The sequence below is a fragment of the Neofelis nebulosa genome, chromosome 16, assembly GCF_028018385.1.
Source record: "Neofelis nebulosa isolate mNeoNeb1 chromosome 16, mNeoNeb1.pri, whole genome shotgun sequence".
Classification (NCBI taxonomy): domain Eukaryota; kingdom Metazoa; phylum Chordata; class Mammalia; order Carnivora; family Felidae; genus Neofelis; species Neofelis nebulosa.
In genome coordinates this window covers 19,450,684-19,462,874 of record NC_080797.1, presented here as the reverse complement: position 1 = coordinate 19,462,874, position 12,191 = coordinate 19,450,684, and the positions used below count along the sequence as shown (strand labels likewise).

Below are 12,191 nucleotides of genomic sequence, written 5' to 3'. Positions count from 1 at the left end.
GTGGCGAGGTTGCTGCGAGACCGCACCCCTACCAGGTGCTGGGTGGGGTACAGGAAAAGGCGACACCAAACCTGGGAGGGGGGGTGTCCAGTCTGTTCCCTGCTTGGCTGCCGTAAGAAAGTGTGGCCTGAGCCCCGCAGAGCCTTTGCCGAGGCCTAATGGCCTAAGGACGGTGCACCCCAGTCCACCCCGGAGGCGGGCGGCCGCGGGTCCTCTGACCCTGAGGCCCTAAGCCCGCACGGCCTCCGGCCCCGCCCGCCCGCCGAGCTGCCTCGCTATTGGCTGCACCGTCTGGGAGCCCCTGGCTGGGTAATTAACGAAGGATTAATGAGATCCCCAAAGTCAACAGAAAAATCGATGGGCCACGGAGCCTGAGCAGCGGCTGCGCAGTCCCACAGGGGAGGGCGTCGGGGGCATCGGTGCGGGCCCGGGGGCCTCACCTGGACTGAAGATCCGCGCTGCGCCGGCAGTCGGTCAGCCGGGGGCGATGCCAGCCCAGGCCTCAGGTAAGGCTCCCGGCGGCGGCGCCAGGCCCCGGAGCTCCCTTCGACTGCCAGCGGGACTTCCCGGGCGGGCCCATCCTTGACATTTACACCTGCTTCGGGTTCAAGGACTAGGGACTGTAGGGGTAAGGGAGGGAGGGCGGGATGGCTAGGGGGAGGCCAACCCCTGGCGACCTGAGAACCAACCCTTCTCTATAACGCACCCCAACCCTGGCTCCGCTGCCCACCTTCTTTCCGCGAATAGGGGGCACACAAAAATCAGCAGGGCGGATCCCACCCCAGCCGGTCTGGGGGCGCACAGCCAAAAGTGGGTGCTAAGGCCGGGGAGAAGCAAAACCCAGGATGGCTGGGTAAAGGGCTGTGGGGTTGGGGCTGCCTGGACATCTGGTCTGAGGTATATGTGTAGCAGCTGCCCCGGGCACCACAGTCCCTCGAGTGGCTCGGAGAGAAACCCCCAAGGTCCCAGGCCGCGCTCAGCTGCCTCCTCCCGAGCTGGTCCTGCGGCTCCGGGCCAGGCGCCGCTCCCCGACGGCTCCGCGGCTTTCATCATCACCTGTCTCTAATCGCGACCCACAAACCAGTTTGGTGTCCGGGCCCTCCCTTGGACTGGCGTCGCGCCAAGGGACGTGCCAGAGGGCGGCGGATTCCTCCTTGTCAGTCCTGGGTGCCCTAGCCTCTTTCCCACGCCCCCCACTTGTCCCACCCTGGCACTCTCCCCGCCGCAGACCGAATTCGACCACTTCCAGGACTCCCTCTAGCGGCCGTTGGAGGGTAGGATTTGGGGGTGGGGAGGGCAGGGAAGAGGACCCTGAAGAGAGAGGACCTGGAACCTTGTCCTGAAGTGTCCCCTCTAGGCCTGCAGTCCAAGCAAAAACCACCCCTGAAGTTTACCAGTAATCCTGACCCTTCCAGTCTCTCCAGGACCTCCACAGAACTGAAAGGAAAGACACAGATAACTAACACTGAGAGTTTTCTGTGTGCCAGACATGGCTCTATATGCATTTACAAGCATTAAATCATTTAATTTTCACGAAACCCCAATGAGGTAGGCATTATGCATTAAGTGCTTCATTTATTCGTTCAAGAAATCTTTACTGAGTATCTTCTATGCACCAGGTACTATTCCATAGTTGTACATCCATTTTACATATGAGGAAACTGAGGCACAGAGAGTCTCAGTAGCTTATCCAAGATCACAGAGATAGTAAGTGCCAGAACTGGGCTCATTAGGCTCTACTGCCCTGGGAAGATGAGGGACATTGTGGGGAAGGCAAGAAGAAGGAGTCAGGGTTGGGACAAAAGGAGCAGGGAGGTGTCCCTGTGAGTCTCATGCTTGCTCAACTTGGAGGACAGATAAAGATTATCTCTAAAGTCTCTGGGATTGGGTCCGGATGGAAAGCATTTAATGGGAAGGGTCTCTGTCCATGGCTGTGGTGCTGAATGTTCCCCCGAAAATGGCAGAGTCGGTCAGCAAGAGCAGCGTGCCTGTGATAGGTTTGGAGGGTTCAAGTTCAGCAGGACCTGGTCCCTGCCCTGGAGGCTCTCCTGGCCTTGAGGGGGTCCAGCCATGCCCACAGCGCCTCACCAGACAGTGCACATGCACTCCCAATAGATGCTTGGGCAGGGAAAGAATGCTTCCCGGGAGAGGTTCTTAAGGTAGGTGGAGAAGATGGGCAAGAGCCATTGGTGGAAGGTAACAGGTGAGGCAGAGGAACAGCAGCCTCCAGAAGTGATGTGGGGGAGGGGTGTGGGAAGCCACACAAGGATGGATGGAGCCTTGGAGCCTTCTGGCTGGGCCTGGATCGACATGGGGAGTAGGTGTCCAGAGTGTGACGAGGGGGCTGGACAGGGAGAGGGCAAAAAACGACAGAGAGGACTGGGAAAGGGGAACAAAATCACTTGTAGAATCTTGAAGAGAGGACCAAGTGTTATTCTATTTGCCGTAACAGAACCACAGAAGGTATGAATATTGAGCAAAGAGCACATGGGAGCCTGGGGGTTTGGAAAGGCTGTCTTTTAGAGCCAAATGTGGTGAGGGTCTTCTGGTGGTTACAGAGAAGGAAAAGCTGAAGCTCCTGAAGCTGAGTTAAAGGGTAGAGACAGAGCAAAGAGCAGTGAGTTAGAAGAGAATGAGCATGACAGGTGATGCTCCAGGGGGGCCATGGGGCACCTAGTGTAGCCTTGGCCTGGGGCCCAGGGAAGGCTGCTTAGAGGAGGTGGGGTTCTGCTCTAAGCTGCAGTCAGCCAAAGGGCAAGGGGGTGGGCATTATGGGCAAAAGGCGGCATGGGCAGACGGGGTGGTGAACAAAAGCAGGCACATTCTGGGAGCTTCAGCAGGATGACACAGTCCGTGGCAGGCAGTGGGGTCTAAGGACAGTGCTAGAAAGCTAAGTCAAGGCCAGACCAGGAAGCAAAAGCAGCTAGCCTCCAAGCCTGTACTAAACATGCACCGTAAGTTTTCATTTTGAAAGGCAGTGCAGGCCGTGCTAGATAGTTTGGACTTTATACTGAGGGCAATTGTCTTATTTTTATTTTTATTTCTTTAGTTCCATTGTAATTAGCATACAGTGTTATATTAGTTTCAGATGTCCAAATAGTGATTCAACAACTCTATACATTCAGCAGTACTCGTCACAGTAACTATACTCTTAATCCCCATCACCTATTTCACCCATTCCCCCCACCCACCTCCCGTCTGTCACCACCAATTTGTTCTCTACATTTAAGAGTCTAATTTTTCACTTGTCTCCTTTTTGCTTTATCTGTTTTGTTTCTTAAATTCCATATATGAGTGAGATCTTACGGTATTTGTCTTTCTCTGATTGACTCATTTCCCCTCAGCAATTGGGAGCCTTGGCGGGCTTACAGTAGGGGAGAGGCACAGTGGGTAGGGAGACCAGTGCAGGAGAGAGCAGAAGAGGCCCTGAACTAGGGTAGAGGTTGAGGTCAAGAAAAATCTAAGGGAGGGGCGCCTAGGTGACTCAGTCGTTGAGCATCCGACTTTGGTTCAGGTCATGATCTCACAGTTCGTGGGTTTGAGCCCCATGTTGGGCTCTGTGCTGACAGCTCAGAGCCTGGAGACTGCTTCAGATTCTGTGTCCCCCTCTCTCTCCCTGCCCCTCCCTTGCTTGTGCTCTCTCTCTCTCTCTGTCAAAAATAAATAAACATTTAAAAGTTTTTTTTTAATAAACATTAAAATGTTTTAATAAAAATAATAAAATAAAACAGTAAGTAAAGAAAGAACAATCTAAGAGAGGTTTGCAGGCTGGAATGGACAGGCTTAGACCTGAGAGGTTGATAGGGGAGAGGCGAGGAGGGTACCTGGCTACCTGCTGGGAGAGGTGGGAATGGAGAGGCCTCTGACTGAGGTAGTTAAGAAGCAGACCTCCTGCCGCCTGGAGGATGGGGACAGAGAGCACTTGGCACCCTGAGCCCAGAGTACCAGGGATGTGGGCAGTGGCAGCACCAAGGGAGAGCTTCAGAGGTGGCCGGGGATGGCGAGAGGGCCTCCTGGGTCAGCTCAGGAGAAGCCCTCCATGGGGACGGCACCCAGAACCACCAGGCCATCCTCGCTGTCTAGTGTAGCTTCAGCCCCACGAGGAATGAGTACCCAAAAGGCCCACCGGGGATCATGCTGGACTTCCAGCCTGTCCCGTGTTCACAGCGGATATTGAAAGTCAATCCCAGAACTTTGCCCCTAAATCTTAATGTGCTTTAAAATTACTTTCAATCCCATTAAAAATGTGCCCTTAAAAACTAGAGCATTGGGGGGCGCCTGAGTGGCTCAGTCAGTTAAGCGTCCGACTTCAGCTCAGGTCACGATCTCACGGTCCATGAGTTCGAGCCCCGCGTCGGGCTCTGGGCTGACGGCTCAGAGCCTGGAGCCTGCTTCCGATTCTGTGTCTCCCTCTCTCTCTCTGCCCCTCCCCCGTTCATACCCTGTCTCTCTCTGTCTCAAAAAAAAATAAATAAACGTTAAAAAAAAAAAAAAAAACTAGAGCATTGGGGCACCAGGGTGGCTCAGTCGGTTAAACGTCCAACTCCTGGTTCAGGCTCAGGTTTGTGAATTCGAGCCCCACGTATGGCTCTGTGCTGACAGTGCAGATCCTGATTGGGGTTGTCTCTCTCTCCCTCTCTCTCTGCCCCTCCCCTGCTCACACACACACATGCACACACACTCAAAATAAATAAATAAGCTTTAAAAAAAATACAAAATAGAAACTAGCGCGTTAAACCACTCCCAATCCTAGTACCCTACTCCCTTCCCTAGAAGAAACTCCTATTGTGAATCTGGTGGATGTCTTCTAGACTTTTATTCTTTTTTTGATGTTTATTTATTTTGGAGAGAAGGAGGGAAGGAGGAGCAGACAGAGTGGGAGAGAGAGAATCCCAAGCAGGCTCTGCACTGTCAGCACAGAGCCTGACCTGGGGCTTGCTCGCACTAACTGTGAGATCAAAACCTGAGCTGAAATCGAGAGTCAGATGTTTAACCAACTGAGCCACCCAGACGCCCCTCCTCTAGACTTTTAAAAGTAATTTTATATATACACATATACATCCATAATCAAGTATCACTTCAAATCACAGCATTCTTTCCCACCAACCTCACACTCAGCCTCAGGCTCCTTCTCAACACATTGTAGGCAAACATTACCCAGCTAATCAAATTCAGAACAAGAGAGGACACCTTCTTGCTCTCCCTGCCTTCCAGAGGGAAATTCCTCCCAGAAGTCAGCAGAACACAATCTGCCATTTAGTGGTGACGAGTCACAAAAGGTCCAGTGGCCAGACATTATGCAGATGCCCCTGGCTCCCTTGACAGAGTTATTTTCCGTCTTCAGATCAGGCACTGAGGCAGAAAGTGGGATAACCTTGCAGGGCATTGGGAGGGAGGTATTCCTCAAGCCAGTCGAAATAATCCCTATCTTTATTTGGAGCACAAAGGATTCCCATATCCCCTGGTTTGTTTTTTGTTTTTTGTTTTTATTTTAGAGAGAGAGAGCACAAGCAGGGGAGAGGGGCGGAGGGAGAGAGACTCCTAAGCAGGTTCCGCACTCAGCACAGAGCCCGACGTGGGGCTCGACCCCATGGCCCTGGGATCATGACCCAAGCCAAAATCAAGAGCCAGATACTCAACTGACTGAGACACCCCTGGTCTGTGTGAACCTCCTCAGGTCCTGTAAAGTAGACAAGGAAGCTGCTATTATTTCCAGTGTCTGACCAGGGAGGTTGCATAGCTTGCCCTAGGTCACACAGCAGTTAAGGGCAGGGGTAGGATGAAACCAGGAAAGCCTGGCAGCCAACCAGGACCCTGTGTCCCCAGCCCCTTCTCAGCCTGCATCCATGGCCTCTCCAGAAGCACAGAAGACTGGAGCGGCCCCGGCCGAGGAGAACCAAGTCGGCACGGGGGCCGAGAAAATGGGAGCTCCTGCCCCCCCGTACCGGAAGTCCTGGCTGGCGCGGCATTTGTCACTGCTGCGGAGAGACAGGCAGGCCCAGAAGGCAGGGCAGCTCTTCTCGGGGCTCCTGGCCCTCAATGTGGTGTTCCTGGGTGGAGCCTTCATCTGTAGCATGATCTTCAACAACGTGGCTGTCACGCTGGGCGACGTGTGGATCCTGCTGGCCGCCCTGAAGGCCCTGTCCCTTCTCTGGCTCCTCTATTACGCCACCGGCACCACCCGCCACACACACGCCATGCTCTTCCGGGACCCTCATGCAGGATCCATTTGGGTGCGGGGTGAGTGTTGGGGCCCGGGGCGGCCGGAGAGGGGTGGGGAGGGAGATCCGGGTCCAGGGAAGGCGCCAACGACCACCTGGCCCGGCCAGGCTCCCTGGTGCTCTTCGGCAGCTGTGCCATCTGCCTGAACGTCTTCCGAGTGGGCTACGACGTGAGTCACATCCACTGCAAGTCGCAGCTGGAACTCATCTTCCCCGTCATCGAGATTGTCTTCATCGGCGCCCAGGTGACAGGCCTCTCCCGTCCCCATGCCGCATGCACACACACACCCCAACCATGCCTAGGCAGAGCTTGCAGGGCCTAGCATATGTGCACACAGGCCGCAGCCCCCCACTAATGCCTGCCTCCACATACCCACGTCCATGCACAGCTACGTGTACCTGCCTCACTGAAATGCAGACCCCTATAAATACACCTGCCTGTGCATACTTGCATATCCCTAAATCCACACCCCCCATGAATACAGAGCTACTCTTAGGAACCAACATCCCTCACACTCCTGAGTCCCTGTCCTGTGCCGGGCATTGTGCTGGCCGTTTCTTTGCATCATCCCGTCCGTTTCTCCGATAAGTAGGCATTCCCCTAAGAGGTGGGCATTTTAGCCCCATTTTAGAGATGAGGAGACTGAGCCTCTGAGATATTTTGCCACTGGCCCAAGACGACGCAGCAAGGGAACGGCAGAGCCAGGATTCCAATCCAGACGTCCTCACTGTCACTTCCATTGTACATACATACAAGCAACTGGGGCACATACCCCACGCTCCCGCCACCCCTGCCCCCAGCCCCTGGGCTCAAGGCCTCATCTCTTTCAGACCTGGGTGCTCTGGAAACACTGTAAGGACTGTGTTCAGGTCCAGACCAATTTCACTAGGTAAGATGGGGTACCTTCTCTCCCTCCAACCCCTGGGGCTCCCTGTCCCCTGCCAGTGCCTGCTCCCACAGCTTCCTTGGACAGGGTGTCCCTGGGGTGGCATGTCGGTCCGGGAAGGGGTCCCAAGGGGCCTCTAGGGCTGCCTCTCCTGAAGTCCTAATGCCAGATGGGATCTGGCTTTGGGAGAGAGCTGTCTCCCCCAAGGCAGTGATGGTGAGGGCGGAGCACGCGGGAGCCAGCCAGGCTGTGTGGACACAGTGTGGCACCTCCTCTAGGTGTGGCCTGATGCTGACCCTGGCCACAAACCTGCTGCTGTGGGTTCTGGCTGTCACCAATGACTCCATGCACCGCGAGATCAAGGCTGAGCTCAGCGCCCTTGTGGAAAACTTCTCAGGTACAGAGGAGACATGATCCCCAGCCCCAAATGCACACACACACACACACACACACTCGCACGCATGTGCACATTCCCTCCCAGAGTGGGAGCAAACTCTGGATCGTGACTACACGCTGGTCCTCGTCCTGCCCCATCGGTGCTGGCACCGTGCAGCCTGGCTCCAGACATCTAGCTGTCACCTTAGCTAGCCACAAATCCTGGCTGAACTACTCACTGATAAGTCCAGGTATGCGCCCCACCCCTAGCATTTGCATTTTGCTTGCAAGAAACTAAAAGGCTTCAGGACTGAAAGGAACGGATGTCTTCCCAACACAGTTGTGGATCCCCGGACATATCAGGAGAGACAGAAGATTTCTGGGCAGAAGGCCCTCCTCCCGCAGATTGTTCCATGACCAGTCCCCTACCTGTACAGTCTGCCCTTAGAGGCTACATCCCACCCACCTACATGGGGGTTTCGGCCACACCTGTATGTGTAAAGCACACCCCCCCCCAGGTGGCATCACCATCCTGACCTGTGTACAGCCAAGCCTTCCCAGCACATTCATGCATTTGCACCCCCGCTGCAAAAATCACAGCCTGCCTGTGGACTGCGGACATTCTTTAGACTCAGATACATTTTTCAGAAGAGCTGTGCTGAGAATTTTTGACAAGTGACACCACGGATTCTTTTAGTACTAAAAAAGTCATACAGATGAGTAAAAAAACGGGATATACCCATCACCTAGAGGTAATCATTATTAACATGTTGCTATAATTTCAATGTCTTGCCGAATTACATCATGGAGATCACAGCATTTCATCTCAAAACATTTTCATGCACATCTCTTTAAAATAAGTATATTTCCCTCCACTACCACAATGTTATAATTTCTTTTTTTTTAAATTTTTTTAATGTTTATTTATTTTTTGAGAGAGAGAGAGTGCAAGCAGGGGAGGGGCAGGGAGAGAGGGAGACACAGAATCCGAAGCAGGCTCCAGGCTCCGAGCTGTCAGCACAGAGCCTGATGTGGGGCTCGAACCCACGAGCCATGAGATCATGACCTGAGCCGGATCATAATTTCTAACAGAATTCCTCAACGTGATCCCCATCCTCTCCATCGACCTGTTCGGCTTTCCCCAACCAGCCTGTGAAATGTCTCCTACGATGCTGTGTTCAAACATGGTTCCTTCTCTTACGTCTCTGTTTTCCTAATGGCATTGAGGTTTGTCAGGCTGCTTCCTAGTGGTGGCATTTGACTTGTTCGCCTCTTCCCTGCTCAGCCTGCCACCTGGAAGTATGGACCAAAGCCTCGATCAGACCCAGGTTAAACGCTTTGGACACTGGCATTCCACAGTTGATGCTGTGAGCTTTGCAAGGGACCTCATCACGAGGCAAGATGTCTGATTGCCCCACAGAGCATGTAGCCGAGGGTTCAGATGCAGCAGCCAGATCCTCCTGTTGTAAAGTCATAGACTTCCCCTCGTGCCCGAGAAGTAATCTGTTGAGGTGACATTTGGCCCCAAAGACATGATGTGTCTTTACAAAAGCTTGGCTCCTGAAGTCTGAAATCCCTTTGTAAAGAAACGACCATCCCGCGATTTCTGGTTTCTGTCTCTGGACCTCAGTTTCCAAGTCTGTAAAATGGGTGGCATACTCCAGGAGTGTGGGACCGATTGGTGCGGCCGGTTTCCTCAGAACGAGGTCCACCTGAACAACTGTCCCTTCCCACCCTGCCCCCTCCCAGGCAATGACACCAACACCTGCGTGTGCCTCAATGCCACGGTGTGCGAGGTCTTCCAGAAGGGCTATCTGATGCTCTACCCCTTCAGCACCGAGTACTGCCTCATCTGCTGTGCCGTGCTCTTTGTCATGTGGAAGAACGTGGGCCGCCGCCCGGCACCCCACGCAGGTGCCCACCCCGGCACGCCTCCCTTCCACCTGCACGGGGCCATCTTCGGGCCACTGCTTGGCCTGCTGGCCCTGGTGGCAGGCGTGTGCGTCTTCGTGCTCTTCCAGATCGAAGCAAGTGGCCTCGCCATCGCACGCCAATACTTCATCCTCTACTATGCCTTCTACGTAGCCGTGCTGCCCGCCATGAGCCTGGCGTGCTTGGCGGGCACGGCCATCCACGGGCTGGAGGAGCGAGAGCTGGACACGCTCAAGAACCCCACCCGCAGCCTGGACGTGGTGCTGCTGATGGGCGCGGCGCTGGGCCAGATGGGCATCGCCTACTTTTCCATCGTGGCCATCGTGGCCACCCGCCCCCACGAGCTGCTCAACCGCCTCATCCTGGCCTACTCGCTGCTGATTATCTTGCAGCACATCGCCCAGAACCTCTTCATCATCGAGGGCCTGCATCGGCGTCCGCTCTGGGAGACGGCAGGGAAGCAGGAGGATGAGCCGCCCCGCCGGGGCTCCCTGCTGGAGCTGGGCCAGGACCTGCGGCGGGCCTCGCTGGCCTACATCCACTCCTACAGCCACCTCAACTGGAAGCGGCGGGCGCTCAAGGAGATCTGTCTCTTCCTCATCCTCTGCAATCTCACAGTGAGCGGACAGGGCGGGAGCGTGGGGACGGAGCTGCCCGGGTGGCCTCAGGGACCCTCAGGAAGGAAGGAATGGTGCGTTCGTCGAGCATCGACTGTCCCAAGGGCAACTGGCCTGTCCCTTTTACTGTCGGGGACACATGCATCTTTCCCACCAGCTCCATGCTGACAGCAGTGTCCCCCAGCTCTCTGTAAGGTGCCCGCATGAATGAACGTGCCAAGCATATAGCTAAGTGCTCTTTACAAACATGTAAGATTTCCACCCTCAGGAAGTGTACTGTCCAGCTGGAGAGACACCAGGGGGCCAGTGAGGGAATTGCCAAATAATTGATCATCCACTGAATTGGGTCAAAGGGCGGAGATCATTAAGTGCCTGGTTTCCCAAAAGCTCTCTAGGGGAAGGTGTTGACGATGGCTGCTGGCTGTCTGGCAGCTAAAGTCTCGCGTCCACCTCCCCATGCCGTAGCTCAGCTCCTCACTGAATCATCACAGGAAACCCCTGCAGCAGCCACCGTTATGCACCATCACTGTCCCCGTTTGACAGATGGGGAAACGGAGGCTTAGGTTGTCCCACAGCCCGTCAGGGGCAGTGCCGGGACACCCAGGGTCGTTGGAGCGCATGAGGAACACATTCTAGGCACACCGTGCTGGAAACACCTCAGGTGGTGGAGCCCCTGACACAGGCCACCATACATCATCACCTGGCCCTAACGTGCAGTAGGAGTTCAGAGAAGGAAATGTGGGCCCGATGGGCCAAGGAAGGCCTCATGAAGATTTAATCTGGGTCTTGAGAAAGGGGCAGAATTTGGACAGAAGACAGGACCAGGTAGAGAGAGCAGAGAGTCAAGACTGGCAGAGAAATGGAGGCAGAGCGGAAGAAGGTGGTTGAGGTCAAGGCACAGGGGAGCCCAGAGCAGGTTGGGCCGTGGCTGGTGGCAACGTGAGGCCACGTGATCCACCTAGAGTTCAGGCTGGCAAGCCAGGGAGGCGGCTGTGGTACAGGGTGGGGGATTTAGGGAGGAATGGCTTGCTTTGAAAGCCCAGGGCTGAAGGGATGAAGGGCTGAAGCGGGGGGGGGGGGGGGGGGGGGCGGTGCGCTAGCAGCTTTTGGGACCTGCCTCCCCTGGGTGGAGTGCCCGTGGATGCAGAGAGCCCTCTCCCTCACTCAACCCCCTCCTCTCCTCCCCAGTTGTGGATGATGCCCGCATTTGGTATACACCCGGAGTTTGAGAACGGGCTGGAAAAGGACTTCTATGGCTACCGGACGTGGTTCACCATCGTCAACTTTGGTTTGCCTCTGGGGGTCTTCTACCGTATGCATTCTGTTGGAGGGCTGGTGGAGGTCTACTTGGAGGCCTGAGGCTGCCCAAGGACCCACCCCTGGCAGAACACCAAAGCGCCAAGGCTGGGCAGAGGGTAGCCCAGAGTCTCTGAGCGAACACTCCATTTCAGGGGGACCTAGACCAGACTGGATTCCCCAAAGCCTCCCCCTCCCCCAGATCCTCACTGAGGTGGGAGGCACCGTCTGTAGCCCAAGACCAAGGGCAGGGCCTGGACACCGAGCTTCTGATGCTCACACCCAGGACCGGGCACGTGCCTGCCCCTGTTCACCACCACAATCAGTACAGCCCAGGGGACATCCCAGGAAGCCCCCCACGGCTACTCTCCAGGACCGACAGCCCTAAATGACGGAGTCTGGCGGAGGGGGGGGGGGGGGGAGGGCGCTGCCACCCAGACTGATCTTAGGGGTCTGCCTCATTCTGTGGGGAGGGTACTTGGTTCAAGCTCAGCCCAGGACATTCTAGAAGCTTGCAGCCCAGCGAGCGGGCCTGGCCCTCCCTCCCCACATACCCTGTCTCCTAATGAGCTCATTTATTAGCTACCAGGAAGAGTTCAACAGCTCTCTCCTGCTGCCATAAACCCTGTTTGTTTGATCGATTACATTCAAGCTTCGTGACATTTGTTCTCAGGGACAGAGCTGTCACTTCGAGTATGGTAGGAAGGGACAGTCTTCCTGGTCAGGGCTCTGGGGCCGGGATGGTCCATTTCTGGGCCAGGAGGTGTCTAACCCAGTCCCTCCCTTGCCTGGTTCATGGGAGGAGGTGAGGAGAGGGGCTAGGGCTCTCACATGCCCCCACCCCTCACTAACATGCTCCTCCC

The 12,191-nt window shown here is 55.4% G+C and overlaps 1 protein-coding gene across 2 annotated transcripts; it reads left to right on the top strand.

Moving 5' to 3' along the window:
• The first annotated feature begins 89 nt into the window (after positions 1–89).
• On the top strand, positions 90–11,972 carry OTOP3 (otopetrin 3). Of its 2 annotated transcripts, none has more exons than XM_058702543.1 (7): positions 90–506; positions 5,860–6,240; positions 6,330–6,466; positions 7,053–7,111; positions 7,387–7,505; positions 9,233–10,032; positions 11,221–11,972. In XM_058702543.1, exons 1-7 carry the CDS (start codon positions 488–490, stop codon positions 11,389–11,391), a joined length of 1,686 nt encoding a protein of 561 aa, XP_058558526.1. In that variant the 5' UTR covers positions 90–487; the 3' UTR covers positions 11,392–11,972. The 2 variants fall into 2 exon arrangements, with proteins under 2 accessions (XP_058558526.1, XP_058558525.1); XM_058702542.1 differs by having other exon boundaries at positions 91–506; positions 5,827–6,240.
• Positions 11,973–12,191: the final 219 nt, after the last annotated feature.